This window comes from Pygoscelis adeliae, unplaced genomic scaffold (assembly GCF_000699105.1).
Source record: "Pygoscelis adeliae isolate BGI_AS28 unplaced genomic scaffold, ASM69910v1 Scaffold24, whole genome shotgun sequence".
Lineage (NCBI taxonomy): Eukaryota > Metazoa > Chordata > Aves > Sphenisciformes > Spheniscidae > Pygoscelis > Pygoscelis adeliae.
The window spans coordinates 3,062,000-3,088,955 of NW_008824806.1; the positions used below are offsets into that span (position 1 = coordinate 3,062,000).

General features: G+C 36.2%; 2 protein-coding genes across 5 annotated transcripts in view; one reads left to right on the forward strand and one right to left on the reverse strand.

Annotated features, from left to right (window-relative positions):
* KCNIP4 (Kv channel interacting protein 4) overlaps nt 1–11,928 on the forward strand; it is a 466,638-nt gene extending 454,710 nt beyond the window's left edge. For 3 of the 4 annotated variants that reach the window (XM_009324063.1, XM_009324067.1, XM_009324066.1), the window contains 4 exons: nt 3,933–4,040; nt 5,153–5,257; nt 5,589–5,651; nt 11,697–11,928. In XM_009324063.1, coding sequence (XP_009322338.1) covers nt 3,933–4,040; nt 5,153–5,257; nt 5,589–5,651; nt 11,697–11,744 — 324 coding nt within the window. In that variant the 3' untranslated portion in view covers nt 11,745–11,928. The remainder of the gene's footprint in view (nt 1–3,932; nt 4,041–5,152; nt 5,258–5,588; nt 5,652–11,696) is intronic. The other variant, XM_009324065.1, reaches the window with a different exon arrangement.
* A 2,667-nt stretch (nt 11,929–14,595) lies between these two features.
* PACRGL (PARK2 co-regulated-like) overlaps nt 14,596–26,956 on the reverse strand; it is a 37,594-nt gene continuing 25,233 nt past the window's right edge. The window contains exons 2-8 of the mRNA XM_009324113.1: nt 23,913–24,070; nt 22,307–22,374; nt 21,158–21,248; nt 19,856–19,990; nt 18,048–18,155; nt 16,965–17,045; nt 14,596–14,793 (exon numbers count right to left, since the gene is read on the reverse strand). Of these exons, the coding sequence (XP_009322388.1) occupies nt 14,737–14,793; nt 16,965–17,045; nt 18,048–18,155; nt 19,856–19,990; nt 21,158–21,248; nt 22,307–22,374; nt 23,913–24,070 (698 nt within the window). The 3' untranslated portion in view covers nt 14,596–14,736. The remainder of the gene's footprint in view (nt 14,794–16,964; nt 17,046–18,047; nt 18,156–19,855; nt 19,991–21,157; nt 21,249–22,306; nt 22,375–23,912; nt 24,071–26,956) is intronic.

Genomic DNA, 26,956 nt, shown 5'->3' on the forward strand with positions numbered 1-26,956 from the left:
TTTATTCACATCTTCTGTACATAGGCTAATTCTACAAGGAATCCTTCTGGTCAAATCAGCAACAGCAGAGGCAATGAGAGAAAACATTTTTAGCCTCAGTATTTGAGAAGTATTTCTGCTGTTATCATTAAGAATAATGAGAACAAAATAAGCTTTTGTATCTTTCCTGGACAATTTGTTGACATTTGTATCTCAGACAGAAAGCCTTAAGAAATGCAGTAGATATGAAGCCCTTTTTAAGGGATTTGAATATCTTAAAGTGCAGGTCTGTGTATAAAACAGGCTTTGGAATAAAATAAAAGAAGCAGTGTTTTCTTCATTGCCAAAACAGACATTTCCAGCTTACTTTTGTTCAATATAGACTCAGACAGAGCGATCCATATATTCATATTACATACAAATAAATATATTTATATTTCTCATATTATATATATCATATATTAATATATATATCATATATTTTTATATATTACAAAATCCATCTGTAAGAATACATATATTACATACAAGGACATATATTTCCTCTTAAGAGCAGCTCCTCCTCGGTGACCTTTGTTTTACGTGCACCAGGGCTCCACCACTTCTGTGACTAACTTTCATCACTTGATTCCTTTCCAAAATCCTAAGGGCTAAATCCAAAAATGGATTTAGGTGCCTGCCTACCTACTTCTTCTGGCCTTGAACAAGACATAAAGGAACACATGATCAGGTGGAATAATTTTAAGCTTTCCTATGGATTTGAGACAGCACATATTAAGCTTGTTAATTAATTTATTAATGAACTAGTTCTCTCCAAAGATTTACTGAGGGATAAAGCAATCAGAAAGTCATCAATAACCTTGCTAAGAGATAATTAACCACTGCGGGGTGAGGGGTGGGGGTGGGGGAAGAGTTAATCCCAGATCACAACCAGAGGCACTATATAGCTCTAGTGCAGAACTGGAACGTGGGCAGGCTGTGATACCGAGCACACAGAATCTCCAATACAGGTGCAATGATGCTGCATTTTGCAACCCTTCAGTGAGACATCCCCCTTTCTTGCAGAATCAAAGTTAGGCACAGGAGAGTTTGGCATTTAACTGAGGTCTTCACACGGATATAACCCCCTGCGGAAGAAGCTAGAAAGTTGCAAATAAGAAGCTGTGGAAAGGAGTAAAGGCAAGTACCAAAGCACAGACTTCTGTGCTTCTGACTCTGCTGTCATGGACTGAAGAGAGACCTGACCTAGAGTTGTGTCTCAGTCCAGAACTCCTCCAGAGTTTTAGGCTCCTTTGTGACCCCAGATCAGAGGCACCTCTCCTTAGCTGAGCAGGACAGTCCCTCTCAGTGGACAGCGTTGGCATCCTTAGGGGATGTAAGTGTCCAAGCAGTACTTTGAATCTTGCTTCAAAAATAATAGTCTCTAAAAGTAGGATCCCCCTCTCTCCAGAAATCAGATGTCTAAACCAGGAAGGAAAACGCATCTGGGTACACTAATACTGTAATGGGGACTTGGGTTCATGCTCCGTGCTAAATGGTGTGCCTGATTCAAGTGTCACTGAGTTGTTGGTAACAAGCATATAGACAGACACTCTCTGAGCTTAGCTGCTACCCTAAGTACTGTTGCTTTACTATGGCATTCTGCACTAGATTACTAGCTCAACAGCTACCATAGCTATAACGCTCCTGACACACGCATCACCCTCCACCATGCAGAGCCTTCTTCTCTTTGAGGATCTAGCCCAAAATACCCTGTGGATTTAGTCTATGTCCATTGAAACAGATTTTCCATTTCTATACGATTTTATTGCTATATTCTTAAATTACATGAAAGTATGTAGAAAAGATATCCCGTCCTAACTGGTCCTTATTTAAGCAATCACAACTTCCTCCTCTGGTAAGTCCTTTCTATTGTTCCTGAGATGGACGCCTGCACAGCACTCAGACAAAGGCAATGCACCCAAACTGAACTATGTATGATTTCCAAACATGTTGATGCAATATGGAAGGAGATGACCTGCTCTTGCGAAGTTTAGAGCACACATCTAAAAGGTTTTGAGTTGTCTCAGCTTTTAGAAGGACATTCAGTCCTATGCAAAACAGCATAAAGTCAAGTTTTTTTTGATGCATGGTTTTTAACACCGATGATAGAAGAGCAGCCTTGCAAATGGGGACATAAATGATGCCAGCAAGCCAGCTAACATATGGGTAGTACTTCAAAGAAAGGAAGCAAGAGAAATAATCAGGAAAAGAAAAATAGATATGGTTTAGATAGAAGAAATGCAAAAATGTTGCTGGTGCCAAATTAAAAATAAATTCAGAGTTCTGAGATATATTACTCTAAGAAAATACAGTTATTGGAGACCTTTGCAAAGGACTTCAGGAAAAGCTATATCAAGAATGTAAAACAGTGCAGAAAAGATGTAAAGAAATGGTACTGAATTAAAAAGGTTAATTGCTAATGCTGTTATGTGATCAAATCTGTTCTGAATTTCTTGAACATTTTAATACTTAATGGTACACTGTTAAAGAGCTGTTTGGAGATTTAACCCTGTGACCCTCAATTAGTCATGGAGATGTAGACAAGACAAGTTGAGCAAAACTCTTTCAAGATTCATGTATCCATTTACCCCAAAGGGCACATATACCGATAACACAGGAATTTATGACAGACTAAGAAAACCCAGAGCATACCACTTGAATTGTTAAAAAGACAGAAGCTGTCAAAAGAGCTGTCTGTGCCTACTAGACCACCTGAGGCCGAGATATCTGTGTATGTTCCACTGTATCGGGTATACTTATCTGACTGTGTGGTACATCAAACCTTTGTAATTTATGTCTAACCTCAGCGCAGACTTTTCCATTGTTCCTGTTTAAAGGAAATGCATAAACTTTGCTGGTGCCGATAAGAAATTTTTCAGCTTTTATAGTCTCTGCTTTAATGTTACTCTAAGACTTCCTGTATGTCTTTGCCAATGACATAGAAATGCACATTTAAATACAAGCTCTTGCCATATTCTACTCAACCTATTATGGCAATGATTTCACAGATTTGTGGGTTTACAAGCTTATCAAATAGAAAAAGGTGGAGGAGACAGTTAGGGAAAAAACCCCATTGTTTAAAAAAAAGTTAACATGCTAAGAAATACAGAAGACAGGTGACAACACATCCCAGTTGATATTTTCTCCAATCTGGAAGATGCTCACTACATGTAAATGACGTTTGTGCTGTCAAAAGAGTATTAATTATGAAACAAAAATCTATAACCAAATACTATATATAAATAAGCTCAAAAGTCTTCTGATTTATTTCTGTGGAATAGCTTTACAGCAATAGAGAACCGGCGGGTCACAAAACCATTAAGGTGGCACATGGACACATAATAAATATTATTCCCTATCATATTTCCAATAAAAGGTTTAAGTATTGAGGTGTACTATAGCATACACGAAGTTTCAAATGTTGACTGCAGCAGATTGATCTCAGAGGTCTGGGAACCACATATTCCACTTCCAACAAGGTACAGCTTTTACAAGAATTTAATGTTCCTTAGTAGATAGTTCTCCCAAAATTGGTCTCCTGTGCTTAGATTAATCTAACACTCACTTAAGATTTTTTTTGGACCATTAAATCATGGGGATTGTTTTTCCCTGGTATTAAGTTCAACAGCAATTGCTTATGTGAGGCATTTCAGAGGATAAATCCGCTAACAGAAAATTATGGCTTATTTTATAGAAAATTACTCAATTTACTTATTAATTATGTGTAGCATACAGTGCCTAGATTGTTATTTAAATAACCATCAATCCTTAACACTTACTATGAAGCAAAAGAAAGAAACAACACATCTTTCCAGACTTCCATGCTTCTGACGAATGCTTTATTCTGGATTTCTGAGTGTTTGTGAAAAACTGCTCAATTCCAAACTGACCAAGACCTTTTGTCTACTTAGGATTTTGTTATGGGTCTCTCAATTTTACTCCGAGGGACAGTACAGGAGAAACTGAACTGGGCTTTCAATTTGTACGATATAAATAAGGATGGATATATAACTAAAGAGGTAAGGTCTACTTTTTACACTAATCACTGAAACTGAAGGTTGCATATGTAAGTCCTGCTTTCAAAGAAGAATGGCTTCATTCTCAAATTAGATATGTTAACAAATAAACACATAACATATGAAACTAGACATGCTAAAAAATAAATTTTCTCATTTTAAAGGTATATATAAAAATTGAAAAGGGAAAATCATCACAGAAATTGTAAAAGGTCAGAATTCTCCAGGTACAGAAATGTTTGGCTTCAACTTATGCTTATGTATTGGCACATACAGTCACTAGAATAAAGTAGTTCAGTGGGATATTTGGACAAAAAAGAATTAAGTGGGCCACAATTGTTACCCATTTTATAAATCTACTTCTAAAAATTTTTACTTGAAACAGAATTTATATAAAAAGATTCCTGCATCTTTCACTCTGCAAAGATTTAAACACGCACTTAAATTACAGTGGGACCAAATGAGTGCCTTCATAAAAATATGTTTTTTCAAAATTGGGTCTTTATGTAAATATATATATCATGCATAATTTTACACTTGCAGAAAAACACTTTGTGTTTATTATAAAAAGGAGATCTATAGAATAATTTCTCAGCATGGCAGATGACTTTTAAAAATAATTATTCTTATAGTTTTCACAAGCCACTCTATGAACAAAATTCAAAGCTTTTGATATAAAAGGAGGAGTCTTTGCATATGTGCAGGTGTGTGCATGGATGTTTCTATTTTCTCTAGGGAAAATTCAGTTGTAAGAAGCTGATGTGCTTTGACCATTCCCTTGCTGTTACAGAACTTCTTTTCCTGTTTAGTTCTATTCACAAGACCTCAGAGGAGATTCTTCCCACAATACATGAACTTGCACGCATTCTAAATAATTTAAAATCAAAATCATACATCTGCATCTATTTAAGAAGTTTATCTATGAAAGCCTAACTAACATGCTAGAATTTCTAGGAACACAGTAGTTCCTTCTTGAAGCTGTTCAGTCATAAAATAACAGGCACAATCTCAAAATTTTATTCTAAACCATAAATCCTAAAAATCATTTATGTGTTCTGAGTCAAAGCAGTATCTGCAATGCACCTTACATGACACAGACATTTTTTTCTCTTCAGGAAATGCTTGATATCATGAAAGCAATATATGATATGATGGGGAAATGCACCTATCCTGTTCTCAAGGAGGATGCGCCTAGACAACATGTGGAAACATTTTTCCAGGTGGGTCAGATAACACAGGGAGCCAAAAAGACTGCTCTGTTAGCAGGTATGGAAAGATTTTCATTGTTGTAACAGTTTTGCATATCCTACCGACTTTGTAATCCTTTTTCTTCTCTGTGGTTCCATCCCAAGTTTCTCAGATCTACTCATGACACTTTACTTTTTCAACAATAAGCTCCTTAAGCTTATTCTAGTTTTACTTACTACATCTTTGCAGCATTTTGACCTGGTTGTTCCTAGGCTGACACGTAACTGAAATGAATAATAAAAAGGACTTGTTTTACACAGGATTTCAGGAGGATAAACATACATTATTATTCTTTCTGAACAGAAAATGGACAAAAACAAAGATGGAGTAGTTACCATAGATGAATTCATCGAGAGCTGCCAGAAAGTAAGTACCCAGTGATAAGTATTGAACCTGTATCTGTTGGCTAATGCTATCCTAGTGCTACACAGATTCCTGGAGTGACAGTGATGGTAATCCTAATACTAGGGACAGCATTTTCCCAAGGTAGAGTATGTATGTACACCATTACACAAAACCACTAAAAATGTAAATAAATCTGTGACCTGAATATGTAGTAGAGATGTTATATACAAGCCGTCAGCCTTATTAGACAACTATGTCTGCATCCCCTCTCTCTTTAACAGTGTTTTCTCTGTACTTGGCAGCAAAAAGTTTCTTCACATTCACCTAAATATTTATTTCTATCTTCTGCCCATGCTGGGGAACACATTCCTGTTACAATCGGCATATAGTAACAGCAATAATAATAATAATAATATTGCTTGAAAATTTATCATCTATAGGAGTGTTTCTCAAACAGCGAGTCATGACCTGCTGGAGGCCTTAAAAAGAGAGAGTGCAAGGAGCTTGCAAAGTGTTGGGTGGCAGGAGTTAACAGCAGGCAAGTTTTCTCAAGGCAGGGGAGTGAGAACTGATTGTGATGATCAATTGCAAGTATTTACACTACCCAGGTGGCTGTTAATTTCCTTCAATGGCTGAAAGCAGCTCATTGCCTCTTGAGCCAGGAATGAGAATAAACTTCTGCAGCAATTACAGCCTGTTTCCACTCCTCTGCCCTTCAGAAACCGGCTTGCTCTCAGAGCAGGAGACGATACGAGGAAAGATAAGTTGTATTTTCAGAAATTTAAGGTACTGCTTTTAATTTGTCAGTTAAAAAACACAAGAAAAAAACATGATATAGTACAAAATAATGATGACAAGTCTTCGGCATGATAACAGGTTGTTATGTACTGTAAAGTGTCACGTTAGACTTAGTGATAAGATAGATAGGCTTGATTACATTATGCAAAATGATATGGCAAATAAAACCATGTTGTGGTTTAACCCCAGTCGGCAACTAAGTACCACACAGTGACTCGCTCACCCTCCCTGCTGCTGCCCACCCCGCCCAGCGGGATGGGGGAGAGAATTGGGAAAAAAAAAAAGTAAAACCTGTGGGTTGAGACAAAGACAGTTTAATAGGACAGCAAAGGAAGAGAAAATAATAATAAAAGACTCTACAAAACAAGTGATGCACAATGCAATTGCTCACCACCTGCTGACCAATGCCCAACACATCCCTGAGCAGTAACTGCTGCTTCCCAGCCAGCTCCCCCCAGTTTATATGCTGAGCATGATGTCACATGGTATGGAATGTCCCTTTGGCCAGTTTGGGTCAGCTGTCCTGGCTGTGCCCCCTCCCAGCTTCTTGTGCACCTCCAGCCTTCTCAGTCGGTAGAGCATGGGAAACTGAAAAGTCCTTGGCTAGTGTAAGCATTACCTAGCAACAACTAAAACATCGGTGTGTTATCAACTTTATTCTCATACTAAATCCAAAGCACAGCACTGTACCAGCTAGTAGGAAGGAAATTAACTCTATCCCTGCCAAAACCAGGACAAACCAATGCTATTTGTTACAGTGAGATATACGGAATCATAGTAGTGTTCTGTTGATACCTCAGCCTTGTCCAGGCTGACTGATTAATACAAAGCCGACACAGACCAACAATATAGCCTGTGTGTATTGCTTATCTCCTATACCAAGAAAAGAGTAGTAGACAAGAGACAGGAGAGAACAAGACTAGCAAGATAAATGCAGCTAGTGAGTGATAGATTTATAACCATATGGAATAGAGAAAGCTGAACAGGAAATAGCAATGCTATGATGCTCTATTAAGAATAAATTTTTATATGCATTTGTCGTTATTCTTTGGGATTGCTCTCATGAGCACAGCTATCTAGTAAGTGATTCTCTGATTGATATTAATCCTGATTTTGGTGGATGAAAGAAAGACAACAGCTCTTCTAACTGTGGCTGTGTCCTTAGCAATAGGTACTGTGTCTTATCTGTCGGCAGTGCTCTATTGCATTGACCGTAGTTCTAGCTTGTCAATCTTGTTCAATACGAATGAAAGGCATTTGCTCTGCTAAAGCTGAGTGATCGTCAGAAACAGAGATGAGATTTACTTCCCGGCTGAGATCTGCAAAGTTCTGGAAATTAAATTAAAGATTAATCTGGATATGACAGCCATTATGGTGATGGGCTGAGTGATTCATTTACAAAGAAAATTAGTACCTTCAGTAGGGAATTGCCTGCTCTCCTTTTCCAATGTGATTCACAGTTTCTCAGTTCTGTTAGAAAATTTGTTTACCTCTTCTGAGTATTCAGAATACATGTGAGAGAGATGCTCTCTAAACTGTTACATGACAGAGACACTGTTCTCATCTTGCCACTTACCTCACCTTCACTTGCTCTTAACTTCAAAGGTGGCAATGTTTTTTGATACAAAACATACCTCACTGCCTAATTTTTTGTCTCTCTACCTACTAAGACCTGTTCTTCTATTAAGACCTCTGAGCTGCAAAATGTGTAATTCATGTTTATATCAAGATTTGGTTTCAGAAATGAGATTTGGGGTTACAATTCAACCCAAGGCCTTCAAGAAACTTGATTCAGGACTTAACGTGGCTTCAGCCTTTTCAGAATTACATTTTTCACAAAGGACAGTAGTGGCCGCTTCCTTTTAAGACACAGCTGTAGGAAAACCTTTTCTAAATATCCTAATGGGTACGAGACTGATCTAAAAAGGTGAGGTTCAGGTTCCTTTCTTTCCTCAGCATGCAGTGAGACACATCACTCCAGGAGGGAGGAGTCTCACCTTTCATGAGCATTTAACAATGCCAAAAGCAAAATTAAATGATCCTGTGATCCCTCCTGTAGTAAATCTGCCTGTGTTTTAGACCTGCCGTGCAATATTTTTGTTTTCCATATGTTCTTGTGTTATGGAAAAACAGTGGTTATCGCTGTTGCCCTTCATTCAGTATCTCTTTACCAAGCTGTAAAGTACTCATTTATTCAATTTTTCCTCCTAGGGAAACCAGTCCACACCTTTAATCGCCCTTGGCCCTCCCTCTAGACCACTGCTAGTTCTACTGTTACCTTTGGTTTACCAGGATCAGGACACTCAGGACCAGGGCACAGCACACCTGCTGCTCCCTAGGCTTTGACAGCTATGGTGACTTTCTCATCTACAAACCCTCCTTTGGCATTAAGGCTGATGTTAGACCACATCTACTCAAAACCTTCCCTGCCAGTTTGCGTAAGAAATGACTGTACCTCAGACCTTGGAATGGGAATGCCCATTGATGGATATGGCAGCCAGCATCTGGTACACCTGAAAATACATGCTAAAGGTATACAGTGGATATGTTTGCCAGCCCCGAGGTTCCAGCTCAAGCTGTGAGATTAGAGTCAAAACAGTGCCAAGAGACAAGCACTAACAAAACCCCTCAACCAAACTCTAAAGCTCAGATCCCCTCCAGTCTGCATCTTAAAACAGACTAGAAGCCTGTTCTGCCAGGGAAAGGCTGCAGGAGCCTTTTCTTTGAATGGTCTCTCGGGCAACAGTTGCCAGCCTCTAAGAACAGCCATTCCTCTGAGTTGGAAGACAAATTAGTGTGTCTTAGAAGCGCATCCCTTTTACTGGTGTGTTGTCATAACTAAGGAAAGCATGGCATGCTTACTTTAAGAGCATATTTAAGGAACACAGCAGAGCATATTTGAATACAGAGGCTCTGCTTCAGGTTCCTGGGATAGGTTCCTGAGATTTTTTTGTAGCATCAAGAGCCTCTGGTGTGTTCTTAAACACTTATTATACACGCATGTGCCTTTTTAAAAATCATCTCCTTGTACTGAATACTGGTTTGGCACAACTATCAATGCAGTAGCACTGTACAGCCTGAGGTATACAGCAAGTTCAAGACTCTTAATTCACAGTCCCAATGCAAATTGGCCTGTCTGTTCACAAAGTGTTAAGCAGTTACGCAGGGAATCACCGAACATTCAGGCTTTGAGCATGGTCTTCTCTGGTCACTGGGTATAAGGACCTACCTTTGCCCACAGTTAAGTGAGGACAGCAAAGGTGCTTCCCCTCATCCTCCCTCTGTCTTGGACAGGGAATGTGTATGACCTGATTCCCCTGATCTATTATGAAAAACTGTTTAGAAAAATGTACCGAAAAAGAGAGGCAAATGAGAAAGATACACTTGCCAAAGAATTCTAATGCAAGCATCTGCTTTTTTTTTTTTTTTTTAAGATGGAAAAAAAGCTACTAACAGTCACCATGTTCCAAATATTATGACAAAGCTATATTTTCTCGTAAAGACTCTTCCCATTTGACTGACTAAAGGAGGGGCATTTGGAAGTCTTCTGTATAGAAACAGCAAACTTCAGAAATACGGAGCTGATTTTAGAAAACTACTAGTTTCATTAGTGATGATGATACATAAATTAGAAAATTGGTAGGAAGTGTCAAAACACTGTTTCTAAATTAAGAACATGTTGTTTGCTTTGCACATTTGCTGAGCTTAGTTGTCAATGTATATACAAAAGCATTTGTACACAATTAAATGACAAATGATTCCAGTTAAACCAAACTTTAACCTTACATTAGTAAGTGATCTTCAATGTTATATTAATGTTTCAAAACAATGCAGCGGGAAAAAGTGAGTTTATTTTAATTTCCAGTAATTTAATATAGTAAGTTTCCTACACAAACTTTTTAAGCATTAACCTACAAAACAGATTTTTTGAAATTACATATCATTGCTTTCATAAGTTAGTTTAACAGCACAAAATGGTGCGCAGATCACTTCTCACAGCAACATCACTTGAGATGACATACGGAATCAAAGATGAAAACCCCACTGTGCATGTTTCGTAACATAAATTAAGAAAATTACTCAGACTTGTCATTTTCTACAAAGCAAATCACCCACTAGACTGAACAGTGAATAATTTAACTGGAAATTGATACTGATCATGTGTTATTAGAACATTAATGTACAGAAAGCCTACATACCTATCAGTAGTGGAGAACAGTATGAGATAATCTTTCTAAGAAGTGGGGGTTTTATGCCTCTCTCATGAAACTTCCTAAAATATTCTATCAAGTTTAGTCTTTTTATTCACTAGAATTAAAGGTGGCTAGATTGTCTCTCAAGAAAGTACTAAGTGGTGTGCATTCAGATTAAAAAAGAGGATCATTACAGTGGAGACCAGCAAATGCTAAATGAGCATGTTATATACTCTTGCATTGTATATACATTGTATTGTGCAAACAACTGTTAATCCAGAAGCGCCACCAAATATGGGCTACTACAAGTACACTTTTTCTTCTATACACTGAAAGGTAAATGTTACAAAAAAAATATTTTTTCCTGACTGATGTGCTGAGAGTTATTTACTGATAAAAATTGGAGTACAGAGTGATGCATCAGTAAACATTATGCAAAACTAGGAAGTCGAAGGTTTTGTTACCTACCTAATGCAAAGCAGTCAGAAAGCAGAAGTAGCTTTGGAAAGCAGTCAACATCTTTCACTGTGAACACCCACAAAGTCTGAGCTAAGGAGTCAAAGAGTGTTGTGGTGATGTTTGTGGAATTGACTGATTCTTCAGTTCAGACAAAGATGCACACTTAAATCTATTTTATTTTAGAGTCATCCCTAGCTATGCAATAGGATGCCCTAGAATTGCAAAAAGGCTCCTGTGTATGATACACAGGACTAGCAATTTCATGTACGGATTCACACTTCAGATACAACAATTATTCCTTGAGTACTTATTGTCTATATGTATTTTGTTATACCGGCTATAAACTTATAACCTCTGAAATACTGCAGACTTAATTTTCTTAACATGTTATTGAATTCTTGACAGAATAGTTTGGTTTAACTAATATATACAAAAATCTACTTGAGCGTAGATCCATTAACAGCCTTCTTCTGCTAAGAATTTCTCCAAATAAGCTGAAAAATAACATTGTCATTAACTAAAATACAGTTAGTTCTACCCAATTTCACTATAGATATTTGCCAACTACATTTGTAATGGTGTATGATTTTTGGGTTTTTTGTTGTCTTTTTTACAGGATGAGAATATAATGCGATCCATGCAACTCTTTGAAAATGTGATTTAATGAAGACGTTAGGTCTACAACTAATGGACAACTATGAGCTATTCTGCAACATTATCTAAAAGATGGATTTCCCGCTTTATCATAAATAAAATTACTCAGCTTTACACTGAGACATGTATTACATAAAGAAATTTTTTATTATAAACTTTTCCCCCCAAAAAACTTTCTAAATTATACAATTTAGCAGTTCAACAGTGGCTACTTAGTTAATAAGATTGTTCTGAAAAGTCAGGTTTTTACTCCAAACCCAAACAAAATAAGACCCGACATTATGCAGCTTTATTATCATTCTAGCCCCGAGATAAAATAGATACTATCACAAGGAGGTTAAATAAATACTCTTAGTTTTGCTACTCATTTGTACTGGATTAAGCTCCAGGTGTTTGAGTGTATTTCTTAAATCTTAGCTTCTAATTTATACAGAGGCATTACCATGTATTTTCTTCTCACATTTGTATGGTGTAGTCCTCATTTTTTGAATACTACTCTGAGTTAAAGTGCTATAATCAATGTGCAATGCACATCTTGCTGCAATTGCCTTCCACCTTTGACTTGCTTTTCTCTTAAAAAAAAAAAACAAACCCAAACAAACCTAACAAAATAGATAACTTGAGAGGAAGAACTGTTATAGAACAAAAAAAGAAATGCTTATAGGTAGATTACTCCCTAACAAATACAAGTGAGCTTCTATCAATCACACTTATCTAGTAAATCTGCATTTAATTTATCATGACATGAGTATCAGGAGTCTTACATACTGTATTTCTAATTCTTCTTGGACGTGTCCACGAAGTTCTCTGCCTAAAATTAAGGATCTTCTGACTTCGAATTTTTCATGAAGAAACCTTAACTGGATCCTAACACTGTTTTCATGAGTACATGTCTTTCTGCCTTTAATGAAGAAAAACGCATGAACTTCTTTTGAAAATTCCATCCCACCTCAGTGCTCAGAATGAATATCACTATGTAGTGACATCTACTACTAGTATCTGCTAGACAGGCTAACATCTGTTTCAGCTTTTTGTAATATCTTTAATTAGGAGACAGAATCAGGAAAAAATTGGAAACTTTAGCTATATAATATCATCTATATGTGATAACTGCATTACATTTTTTTAGGATCATTGCTTCATTAAGATTGGAGCTACCTTAATTCTGAACCTAGGAAGATTTTTCTAAAAAAAGTATGTACCTAAAATATAATACTGCCCCCCCATCCATGTAATTTTTAAGATATATTGTCCACAGAGTTTATGCCAATACTTCAAAATATGTGAAATGCTATCAGAGATAGGCCACTCTTCATTGTAACGTTGCTGCAGAAAGGGGATTAATGAAGTAGAAAGAATGTTGCAAGCATTCTTTTGCAAAAATAAATCAGGTACCTATTCTGGTGTAGAGATGGGATGTTAGAGGCATGTTGAAGGCTGCTCTGCTATCACCAGTGTAGGATAAGAGTAGTACAATACATGTACACCTGAAATCTGCTGTAGCGTGTTTGTGTAAACTAAATGTGCACATTTTGTAAAAAAAAAAATAATAAAGTAAATATGAAGAAAAACAAGCAGCATGATCCATTTTTTTGAGTTGTTAAACAAATACTTGTATTTCTTCAAATTGAACGTGTTTGTCAACAACATTAATTTTTTAAAAAAAGCTTAAATACATGTATCTTGACTTAGCACTGTTCTGATCTCAGCAGAGATCTTAGCACAGTCCTGAAGTAAATTTAATTTAGCCAAGCAGTGGTAGTTTTCCAAAAATTCTGAAATTGCTTTCATACAACACTTTCTTATGCCTATGCAACAGCATCTTTTGATGACCAAAAAAATCCCCTTCCAACAACTTTAAATTCCAGAACTGAATTTTCCTCAGGGGAAAAAGTCCTATGGCAAATTTTGTCACTTCAGTCAGCTCTCCCTCACAGAGTTACTCGAATACCCACAACATGAACCCTGAACAGTATTTATTACAAGACCTGGTAGGAATTATTTTTCAATCAAGTTCAAATACATTCATGGACAAACACTGCGCCCTACAAGGCTTGACAGCCAGGTAAGCTGGCTTCTGCGATCTTTTTATTGCCTTTAAGTCATATTTTTTTCATCGCTTGCACATTCAGAAGTTTATTAGCTTGTCTGGAGCTGAAGTCACAAGCTAGTCCCAAGCATATCTGTGGCATTACAGAACTCAATGCAAAGGGAGCACGGTGTAAATACTCCAAAGTTGCCTCCTACATCTAGCTCACATTCAGTAGGCCCAAAGCTAACTGGAACTAATTAGTTGAGCAAAACCTAGGCTGTGGCTGTATGGAGCAACCTGATGCCTCTGCGCTGTATTCTCCAGAGCCTCTCCAGCTTCTCAAAGCAATGTGCTGAGAATGCACTGAGCAAGTTCAGTTTTGCACCTTATGCTACCTGTTTAGCGTGCTCAGCTTCATACCTTTAAAAACTGACTCTCAAGAAGTCTGGATGAGTTCTCATAGTTCTACATCTAACCCAGTAAGTCCTGATGAACCCAAACTGCATCCATCTGTGCCTGTGGCACAAATTAAGTTACGTGTTTCAAAAGCGGGCATACATACGTAATTTAACACCAAGTTAGTTACTATTTAAGTAATTACAGCCAAATTATTCTGCATCACACAAATGTTCAAAACATATTAAGCACTTCAGATCTATTAAAGGAAATTGTAATTTACAACAAAATAAGAATCAATATTTACTCTGCTTTTGAAATAAAAGCAAATTAGTCAATGTCATTTTAAGTACAATGCATGTGCAAATAGCAGCCAATACAGAGAGAATTATTTTAAATAGTCTTCCATAATTACATATTCACAAACTGGCAGGACTTTTCCCACTCTCCATCATGCTGATGAATTGTCATTATTTTAAGAGAATATATCATACCCAAATAAATGTCAGTGATGTTCACAGGCAGTTTCTTTCCAAACTCCACCTTACAGTACAAATCACTACAGTTTTCTTGATCAAGAGGAGATAGAACAATAGGTTGGAATTTTAGATTTGATGATAGCCACAGTTGCCTGTTGATGAAAATAAAACAAATTTAATCAAACTAAGGAGCACTAGCACTACATATGAGAGTATTCATATAGTCTTTACAAATTGTATAATTCACAACTTTGACTTAGTTATCTTTGTTATTATCAAACAGTAGAAAACTAAAAAGAATATTTGCTGAGAAATCTACTGTCAAAAGGGCTGAAAATAATGAACTGAAAAAAAATGGAGCATTGTGATAACTGATGATGGAGAGTAAACATCCAAGAGAAGAAATATGTAAACTCATAAGTACAGCTGGGCATATAGACATGAAATAATACGGATTTTTAAATAGAGGAGGGATATTCTGGAAGGGACTTCCAATAAAAGTAAGAATCATATACGTTATCTCAGTTAGAATAGAAATTTGATAAAGTCATTAGTTGGATTATATAATACTGCTTGTAATCACAATTTAGGAGTTTGTTTCCAGTTTTATGCTTTATCTTATTGCAATATTTTTAAAAGACAGACAGAAAGACCTAATCGCAAAACCAGTAAGACTACAAAAAAATCAGGGGACAGATAGAAGAATTAGAGGTTAATGATTCACTGGATTAGTTACATTATTATCTAAACCTAAATTTTCAGAACATCAAGATGAGACGTAATTTTCCTTTTCTTGTCTCCCTACATATAAATCAAAAAACCTGTCATGCTTCTTTATTTATCATGATGTTTTTCAAGTCTGTAATACAAACACTGCTACTGCCCCTAAAGGAATATGAGCACACACACACAAAAAAAGTGGTGTCTATGATTATTTGGGTGCCTATTGATTAAGACACACAAGCTCAGAACTGGTAGACCTATATTTATGGTCTTTAAGTTATTCCTATTCTTTACCAATGACCATTTAATATAATACATGCAAGTGTTCATAGGGTCAAGAAAGCAAATATTTTCTCTTCTAGATGAATATCCAAGCCCATACTCTCTGACCTTTTCTTCTCCTTTCTGCACAATGTACAGTACAACAAAAAATGGCAACAGAATGTTCAACAGCAGAATACTCTGCTGTCTATTACTTAAAGCATTTTTTCCTTTATAGCAATTGCAGCTCTAATCAGGTTAACCAGGGTGGGCTGGAATGTGAGTATCTGATTTCCTCGGTAAGTGACCTAAACACTAAGCTATTAGTGGGAATGGGCAGGCATCATCAATAAGAGCAAAAGGTATCTTTTAGCAAGAGTAAATCCTGTTGAGAAAGGTATTTAGGCTCAGAAAAAGGAACATGAAGCCTGCATCCCAGGCATATTGAAGCAAGACAAATATTCAGCCTGAGTCAGGTGTCAATACTCCAGAAGGGGCCAGAAGCTATTTAGTAGTTGACATTTGGTGAATTCCCAGATCATCATAGGCACCCAGCCTACCCTATGGTCTGTACAAGAAGCTCACATGCTTTACTCAGCGTAAGCATGTACTTTCTAAGTACTGCAATGCCTAACTTGGAGTAAGGACTTACATTAGGCATCCTGGATCTTACCCTACGCAACTAACCCATTTGTCACATCAGTTCAAACCCTGGAAAAAAAATTCAGGCTTTCTAGAGAAATGGAGAATTTTCAAGAAAGAACAGCGAGTAACTCTAACCACTAAGTCCGCATAAGCTTCCCACCAAGGACAATAAAATATTCCAAGCAAATGTCATGGGTAGGAATCCACATAGATGCATGCTTGCTCACAAAAAGAGTTCTCCTGAATGGGGCTTGGTGTGCTGTGCTGTAAGAGTCCAGCCATGCAGCTTCTTATGTAGGTATGGATCCCTTGGAATATTTTTCTGATAAATACTCCTGTATTTCCCACTCAGAGTTTAAAACAATGGAGAATACAAATGAAAAGTGGGAGATAGATAAAAAAAAGGGAGACAACCTAACTGTCAGAATATGGATTACCCAGAGATTTAACGTCATTTCTGTTACCACTCAATGTCAAACAGACTAAAACAACTATTTTACTATGGACTGGAACACAACTCTGCTGATTGCCACAGTGCAAAATCCTATGTTTTATGCAATATGGATAGTTGTGACATGTAAAAATAAGTAGTTTTCAGAATGGGGTTCTTAATCTGAAAGCCAGAGATGGAAGTTGTTTTGGCAAAGTTGCATTCAAATGTGCAGATTACAGAATAATCATCTGGCCAACTCACCTTTCCACCATATTGCTCCAACTTTTGTAGAGCAACAGTAATTTTTTCTCTAAATTTCTTATCCATTAATCTCCTTGAAAGCTATTGGAAAAGCAAAATAAAAAGGTTTGTTGCACAATATAGTACAATATATGCAAAGAGGCCAATATAATTCTATTTTATTATTTTATTTCACCTTGTCTTTGGAAAAATAAAACCAAAAAGAAACATCACTTTATAGCTTGTAACTGGTGTCAAAGTATGGAACTCAGTCAAGGCAAAAGGAATAAAACGTTAACTGATGAGAAACTTAAATTCAAACAAGGCTCAACTGTTAGCCAAAAAAATACTTATTTTTTTTTCTTTTAGCAAACAAATTTTAAAGAGGTATCAACCTTAAAAAAAAAAAGTCATTCTTGAAGTGCTGTCCACATGAAAAGTTAACACATTTTTCATGTGCACTGAAAGACACTTATTATAGTGGAAATACTTTAAAAAAAACCTACTGCAATTTTTCTCTTCTGCATTGGATGTCTAAAGGTCCTTTTATTTTGCTGTAAACGTGCAGTTTGGAAGCAGGCTAAACGAAACCATGAAAAGCCTGTCTGACAGAGAAAGGACGCCTACAGAAGGACTCAGTGTAAAAATACTTTCTACAATCCCACTCTAAGTTTATTTAATGAAAACTTCCTTGAGCAGAATTCCCATCTGAAAGAAGTGGGAATATTTGCTTATGTTAATTTATTGAAACTTTCACAGATTTTTTAAAATACTGACACTTAAAATGCAAAACTAATTTTGCAATAAACATAAACTTCCCTTCAAAAAATAGCACCTATTTCACCTCAGGCTTGAAGCTGGATCTTTTTTAAATAGTAGAGACAACACTTCCATTATTCTCCAATTTACGTTAACAACAGGTTTTGGACCTTGCTAAAACTTTGTAAGTCACCATATTATTAAAGAATAATGGACTTACACAGAGGAATATATGAAGTAATGCTTTTCATGGAACTGCTGAGTCCTCCACTGTATCTGTATAACATCTCAACAAAAGCACCATAAAAATACAGATGATTTTTTACTACAGCATTAAAAACTTACATTTGTGAGTAGATGCTTAAGATGATCATTAAGAGATGGGCCAACAACAGCACTCAGTTGAACTAGAGCATCCAATCCCCTTCCGAATACTTCATCATCCAAATGAGCCTTCAGAGGGGGGAAAAAAGAAAATGCTGTCAGTAATATTCAGACAAATGCACAAGTTCTTCAAAACTGCAATCTCTACGTTATAATCATATACAGTATTTTTAAAAATTAAAACTACTGTGCAACTGTAGTTATATATAACTTGTTTTAATGTTACAAGCTTAGAAATACAAGTACAATGTGACTGAATATTAGTATCTAGAGGTAACATTTAAAAACATAAGTATATTTTTAAAGTAGAAATCAAAAGTATCCACAAAATGTCAGTGAAACTCTTGCGTTTCTTCTGAGACAAGGAAACTAATAATTTACTATTGATGAAATAAAAAAATTCATCAGGCAAAACAAACAGTTTACTACACCAACAATTTCAGTGCTTCATAACATATTAGAAAGAGCCCTTCAAATGCGGATATGTTGAAATTGAGAGACAACATTTTAGTTACAAATGTAATGAATTCAGGGTAATTTCTATGTAATTCGTAACAATTGTCTTTGTTGGAGAAACACAGGAGCCAATGACTTTCTGGCTCAACTAATTTAGTCCCCTGCCAACTGCAGCTTTGTCACCTGCCAGCAGTTATCAGGCTCTTATCTACTTCTAGGGTGCTTTGTCATCTTTATTACTCCCATGGGAAGGTTCTTCTGTAGGTGAGTTCTCTAATGGCTTAGTTATCTCACTCTTCCTTTAGCAGAGAAATTGATTCATGACAATTTATTTTGTTCTTGTACTAATACTGACCTTTATTTATACAGTTATTTTTCCACTCTGACATTTGGGCCCTGAACGTTTTTGGTTTTTTAACTAGAAGTCATTGACTGCTTGCGTAGTAGTAGGTTTAACAAGACTTTATACCAAAACAGTGCAACAATGAAAATTATCAGATTAATAACAGTAATTGGAAGAATGGACAAGAATATTTTTCCTAATTTTGTCTTCCAAACTAAACCAAAGATACTGACAACACACAATTCTGATCTTCTATTACACCTCTGATCTGAGATCACAAAGAATTTTCAAACTTTCAGCCATCTCTATAAAATCAGAACTGAAACACAGCTAGATTGAAGGACAGCAGGTAGCTGACCAGAAAAGGGCTCTGACAGATATCAAAAAGATCCGAAAGAGATTACCTTTGAGGCCAATACTTTTACCTCACTTTGTTTTCTGAAGGAGTAGAAAAGTTAAAAACATTTTAAAAATGAAGAATACGACCTCAAACATTTTAACTGTATTCTTCCCTTTTCCTCATTGGCATATTCTGTTTTATCTTTGTAGCATGTTTTGAATTTTTAAATGTAACAGGTGAGTATTTATTCTCGCATCTCCATTTTACTTCACCTCAATTTTTTTTTTTTTTGCATGCTATGTGGATATATAAAACCACCACCAATATATATACTTATTTCCGCTTATATTGAGATCTTTAATAGAACATTTCCACAGAATTTGCCCATAGCTACTGTCATACAGCTATACAAGGAGCTGCCCATCTGAATTTACAGTTAAAGACATATTTAGCTAATAAAACCAAGGCAGGGTTAACATGAGAAAAAGAAACTATTCCCACCCCCCCAAACCAAAAGCCCATGCAATAGATTTATCACATTAATATTTTCCATGCAGTCCTCACCAGCACAAGAAAAAAGAAAAAAATAATCAAACCCATTAAAATCTCTGCATGAAGAGTAAGACATACCAATGCAGCCTTTAACACTGGAACTAGACGAGGCAACAAGGGAATTGCTTTTTCAGTAGCACCTTCAACCATAAGTAATTCTTTAAAACCCTCCTTTGAAACAAATGTATAGGGATGTTTTGTCTCTCTTAGACCCTGTTGCAAATGTAAAACGTGTTTGCTTAATAGTGAGTCTTCTTTTAAACAAAAACACATTAAAGAAGTTCCACGTAGCAGCAAGATGATGTTTAGATTTTGTTACATCAGTTCAAAACATAAAATACACTAACTCCACCATGTGGAGCCATTGAGTACAACTCTGCTTACAGAATATTCTTACTCATTTTTCTTTTGGAACATTGAATATTAAAACTCACATTATGAATACTGCCAATTCAATCAATATTTGTACTTCATTACCTTTAATCTAACTACCCAAGGTAATTTTTCAACAAGACCATGAACAAGAATAGGCTATATTTGTAAGTGGTTTTCATACCCTGAAGGGGGGGGGGGGGGGGGGGGGGGGGGGGGGGGAAGTGAACTATGGAAGGAAAGACATGCCCCACCACACCCCCCTCCCTGCAACACCAAAAACTTGTCGATGCTACAAATATGCACTTCTAGTGGAGACCTGACTGGCAGAACTCAAAGATTTAAAGCCGTATGGCCGAAGTCCTTCTTCTTTCCATAATAGGAGCTCTAAGTTTCTTTAGGAACTGACAGCTTTGTTTAATATTTATAATAAAAAAATTTTAAAAAGCGCCACCTAGAGTATGCACTTCATTCCATCTGCCACACTGGATTCAACATTTATTCACACTCCTGAAACATATTTGGTGATAAATGTCACAGAAGATGCTGAGAAAACAGAAGACTGAGCATAATGTATAAGATTTCTCTTTAATTTATTTACAGGATCCTATTTCCGCTGTATTAGTTCAATTTATTGAGGAGAGCACTCTTACTTCAATAGGTAAGCTTTATATACAAAAAGAATTAAAACAATTTTGTTTACAAAAGAACCTGCAAAGCCACAAATGGATTGAAGTATTTCATTCAACAGTTGAGAATCTGAGATGCAGTCTTCTGTTTGGCTAGTATCTTGAAGATTAAATAGCTCTACCTAGCTCTCCCAGAATGCTCTAATTAAAGAACTACAAATGGCAATGTTCTTGACCATCTTCATTCATACGAGATCCTCACAAATGTTTTTTTCATATTTTCCTAGTAGGTGAGTCTAAACTAGCTTAGCTTGTTACAAAATGCCATCTGCAATTAGGAAATCCTGTATGCTTAACTTTGCAAGAAAATTGAGTTTACCTCTGCCAATGTTACAAGAAGAGGATCAAAGGGAACAGTTTCAGGAAGGCATTCCCATTGCAGTCTGTGCTTCACTGAGCCATGCACTAACCTATACAAAGAATAATGTTTTAACAAATTAACATACAATAATATATAATTTATTGCTAACACTATTCTCTGCAAATATATCACCAATTGTTTTGCAATATTATTATAATGTTATATACACATTTTCAATACATACTGCTCTCCTTAGTGAAATGTATAATGGTATTTAATAGTGCAATTATTATAATTCCCAAATATGGCAGTTTTCAAAATTCTGCTCCCAATTACATAGAAATCAGAAAATAAAAGCAATAAAAATTATAGATGCCTCTCATACCAATAATGAAGATGCTCCCTTTGCAAAGTTACTTATTTTGATAAATATCAAGAAACATTCTCCTCAAATAACAATTGGTAAGGGAAATCAGTTGAAACTGAAAGAAACTCATATTGGAATTCATCAGTTACTCCTAAGATACAGATAAAGGCTATGTATTAATGATTATTTTATACATGTATATACATGTAATAACGATTACTTAAATTTTTGTTAAGTAATTCTGCATCCACTTGACAAAACACTAAAGTGCTTATTGTCTAGGCAAATACGTAACAGACAAAAGTAACTTAAAATACCAAAATCTATTACTTATCAGTACTTTTGTTAGTACCTGATATTGCTGACAACTACAGAATTGGAATATTCAAGAAAATGTTGTCATACTACTTACTTCAGGCAAAAAAAAGACTGCAAGATGTCTACTTACTAAAATGGCACTGATTTTATTATCTTTGTTAGTAGGGAGAAGTAAACACCACAACATGATGAAATCAACTTCTTTCATGAAAGAGGCTTAGCAAACCAAATCTGCAAATACCTAGCTATTCTACAGCTTCAGTACTAACACAGCATAAAAAATGAACCAAAAGACGACAGTTTCAAAAACATGGAAAATTGCTTTCAGCTTTGAAAAGAGTTACGTATCAGAAATTTTTTCAGAAATTAATGGAATGAAACAGCCTAACTAAAAGATCAAACATGAATAGATGTATTTCAATCTGTGTAATTCTACCTAACCATAATGTATTTAGTAAAAAAAATAAACAAAACCAACACACCTGCAAGGAATGCCACCTTTAGCGTATATAGCAGCAAATGCAGAAGGTGGTCGAGAATGAGCACCAAACTGTGAGGCCAAAAAAAAAAAAAAAAAGCATTATTTATTCATAACAGTAATGTTTGATAACTATTTTGAGTATGTTAAAACTGCAGTTTACCAAAAAAGAAACTTAGTCATAAAACTAGTTAAAAAAAGAACTGCAGGGTGGAAAACATATATTTGGTACATTTATCAGAAAAATGCTTTTCAGAATTGTCTGGCTAAGAAGTTGTAAAAATGAATGAATATTGGAGAATCAGTGCTCTCCTGATAGAATACCCTTATTTTTGTATTTTCTCTTGCTAATCTTAATACTGAAGTCTTATGGATTCTCTCCTTAACAGATTAAGGATCTCTCAATTTCTTGATCTTCTTATTGTTGTTATATTAGTGACATGCAGAAGGCAGATTTACTCCAATTCCATCTTGATCTGAGTATAGACAAAAGTACAAGGTGGCAAGATGTGGGAGAAACGCCAGCTGTTGGGCAAGATGGTATGAGGGCACTGGAAATCAGCGGGGAGGTTCATATTGGGTGAGAATCTAGGAAGGACTCACTGGAGAAGGAAACTAGGAGCTTCACGGGAGGAAAGCCTGCACAAAGTTGTTTCTTATCATATACATGCTTCTTAGGCATATGAACTATGATATTATTTATTAGCATGATCATTCAATGCTACTTCCCAGATTAAACATCTTATCACAAAGCATACAGCAGGAAATACCATGGAATCTTAATTTTTATCTTTCGAGTGTTTGAACCTACATTAACATTGTTAAAATTGTGTGCATGATTTGACGACTTCTTGGCTTATTTAAGTCATTGTACTACTTGCAAAAAGATTTCAAGAAAAAAAAAGCCCACATGAAAGTATTCAGCCTCTGTTTATGGCAAACTAGTACCTCACCAAAGCACTCCCACGTTTAGTTTGTTTTCCAAAAAGTCTATGACATTACTAATTGTTTGGCTGATATGGCCCAGTCGTGAGCTATAATTCACCCACTCAAAGCTAGTTCTCCAGGCGCAGGACTTCTGTGAAATAAACAACTCCTTTCATCAGTTTTCTCCTGAGAGCTCAAATTCTTCCCAAAGTATTACATATTCACAGTACTTGGGAGTTTCAAGTAATGCTCACTAGCAATTAATTTATTAGATTTTATGAGGTCTAGATGACCTTCAAGATGCTACCTGATTCTTGGTTTCATTTCATAAGTGAGATCAGTTCCCCTAAAGAAGCAGGTGACAAAGTTTATAACCAAAAAAACCTCAACCCTTTTTAAGTCTTACCTCTAAATCTCTTTTTAGGGCAAAAGTATATGGAAAATAAAAAAGTTACCATCCAAGCCACAATTGTACTAAACCCCCTTTTTTAAACAAGTAATAAACATGTTACGTTGAGCTTAGAAATTAGGGAATGTATGATTAGTAGCAAAAGTTTAGTTTAAATTTACAAAACAGGACCAGAAGAAGCATGTCCTGCATGTTTTTCATAAAGTAAGGAAATTTCTTCCAACAAGAGATCTGTTTTAAACGAACAAACAGAAAAGCCACCGCATATACATACCGGATCAATAGTTTTAGGATTGAGCTTATCACTAGGCTTTGGCTGTGGTTTAAGTGCAGGTTCTGGAGAACATGGCAAAGGAGAAGATGTCTTGCTTTTCTGTACTGCAGTCTTTGGTTTTATTTGGATGCCTGATGACATTCTTAGAACATTACTTCCTAGAATAGAAAAAGATCAAAAACATAAAACAGTTTTCATTCCTATGTGACAGAATATCAAGGGTTAGAATCCTAGGGTCCAAAGACTGACATGAACAATCAATCAAGAAAATTGAGTAAGTGTACTAGAAAAGAAATGCTTATTCTTATAACTAAGCAGCGCACAAGTGCACTAGTGCACTAAGAAGTGTACAGGATAATTCTGACAGTCTCGTCACTCCATCTTTCAAAGGCACACATCTCCTAATCCGGCGCTGCTCCCCTTTACTTCTGTACTTTGAGACCTGCAGCAAAAGTGAAATTAGCTACAGTCTGCCTTCAGGATATCCTACAGAAATCCAAGCAGCAATACAGTGCTCAGCAGAACAGCCCAGAGTGAAGCAAGCTGGTTGGGTACAGTTACAACAGAAGACAGTAACAATTTGAGGAATGGCTAAGACAAAAGAATGAACACAAGAGCAAGCAGATTCAGGACACAAAAACCAAAGCAGAATCAATAAGAGAGGAGAAAATAAATGTAAAGTAGCAAAGAAAGAACACAGAAAATGAATTCCAATAAGAAGAACGAAAGTATTTTGTTAAAAAGAATGTAAAAATAACTTTCTGTATACATCCTTAAATACTGATTTAGGTACACATATCTTCTAAATGTTAATGCACCAGCTACACGTGTTATTATATATGTATGTAATTGTGTTAAAATGTCCCTAATAAAAATAATAGTCTACTGTCTATTTAACATACCAAGCCTGACACTATGATGAATAATATAAATTATTCCTGGGAAAAGATGGGCTTTCAAATGTTAATAAAATTATAAAGCGTGAAAATGCTAGTTTTGAATATTACTAATGTTCCATAATTTATGCTGTGGTGTACTCTGGATGGAGAAAACAATTTAGTAAATAAGAAATTACATTCCTTTAGTAAACAAGAAATGACACCATGTAGAAATGAAAACAATAGGAAGCCAGTTAAATAATACATATAAACAAACACTGCCACAAGGATGAATAGGGAGCTTGCCATCCAGCCATCACCTTTCGCAAGTTGATAACACCTGTTTTTGTCAACAACATGATTAAATTCCAAATACTGAGACCAGGATGAACTAGAGAGGCAGATTTCTTTTGCCACACTACCACTCCCTCAGCTCTATAAACCACCCGCCCTAATCTCTGCCAGAATCTTGTACATGCAGTCCTTACTGTTCAGCTTGGTTCTTCTAATTTTTCCCTCCTTCCTTAGTACTGAAATTCCAGTCAGGTACTACTAAATCTTTAGGATTATTTCTGCTTCTAGTAAGAAGTGATAAGGCCCCAGCACTTGTGTAGATATGCTATGTTCTTATGACTTGTAGAAAGAATTAAATGTGGTGCCTAAGTTTTACTGAATGTTGAGAAACAACATATAGTAATGATTACCAAATTAGATAAAATACACATACAAAGCAAAACTAAAATTGAAAGTCTAAATCAATACTTCTTGACTGATAATTTAATCAGAACTAGTGATTCAAATCAGTTCACCCACTGTACATCTTGGTTTCTCTTTCCTACCATTTTCAGAACACGGCCTGCCTCCAGCAACAGCCTTTTTAAAAGAAGAACTAACGTACCACAATTAGACAAAAGTCTCTTCAGAACACAGAAAAACTTAAATGACACTTCTGGGAACTATTCTGTTTGTAAAATGCAAATCATTAAAACCAGAAAGAATTTGAAGCCCTAAAAGACAAACAATTAACATAGAAAGAAAATTTACTGATTTTGTAAGTCCCAGCTTATTATCACAAAACTCTAGTCACAGTAGAGTTAGAAAATGCATTTCTAACTACCAGAAAAATAAGAATCAAAATGATTTTATACTATAAAAACACCAGGTAAGTTCTTGACATTAGCATTATATATCACAAAATAGTGCTAGCAGTGTCAGCCTTTGAAATGTACAATTGCTCATAATGCGAACAGGCATCTTGCTACGAACAACATAAATATTTTTATCAGAAAAGTATTCAGAAGTAATTCAGATGTATTCAAATTCTTTTCTCTTCCAAGAAGTAACGAAAATACGTGCCAAGGACTTTACATTAAGGTTTCACCAAATGACAAAATCTAGATGCATTTCAAAAGTCACTGGTTGTACCATCAGAGAAAGTAAAAAAATAAATGGTGTGACAACAGGCAGGAACAATATTATTCCTTTGGGACAAAAGTAAAGGTAGAAGTTAAAGACGGTGATAATGGTTTTGTAAAAATGCAGCTGAGATAACACGCCTATGTACTGCCAGAGGGGGAGGCGGCGGAGTGGAAAAAGGACTTTTCATAAGGAGGTCTCAGTCTTCAGAGCAAGATGAAAGGTCTTGTCTAATCAAGAGCTGGGAGAGTCACGCGCATTTGTAGAGAGATCAGACAGCAGAAGTATAGTAGTGCATCAAACAAGTGACGTGCAAGGCTTGACACAGAAGTGAACCGTGCTACTGGCAGCAGATGACAGACTTCAAGCAAAGGAGAGAAATCCTTAAATAGAAATAGAAAAAGCACCTTTAAAAGACATCTTTCAAAGGAGGATGGAGTTTGGGTTCTAGAAGTCACTTAAGAAAGGCGAAATGAAAGTAAGTAGGATTTTAAAGGCGAGGTTGCTCCCTTACCCTGGTGAGTATCAACTTTCCCGGAGTGCGGCTAGGGCCGAGCAAGAAAGAGATGAGGGGCATCAAGCACCGTAACCGCCAAGAGGCTCCAACAGCAAAGCCCCGGCAAGCTACCGCAGAGCCGCCGGCCCGACCCTCACAAACACCGCGGGAGATCAAAAGACCCAGCGAGACGACAAGGAGGGACACGCACGCCCCTCCTCGGGCCCCTCTCCCCTCCCCGCCGCTCACACTCT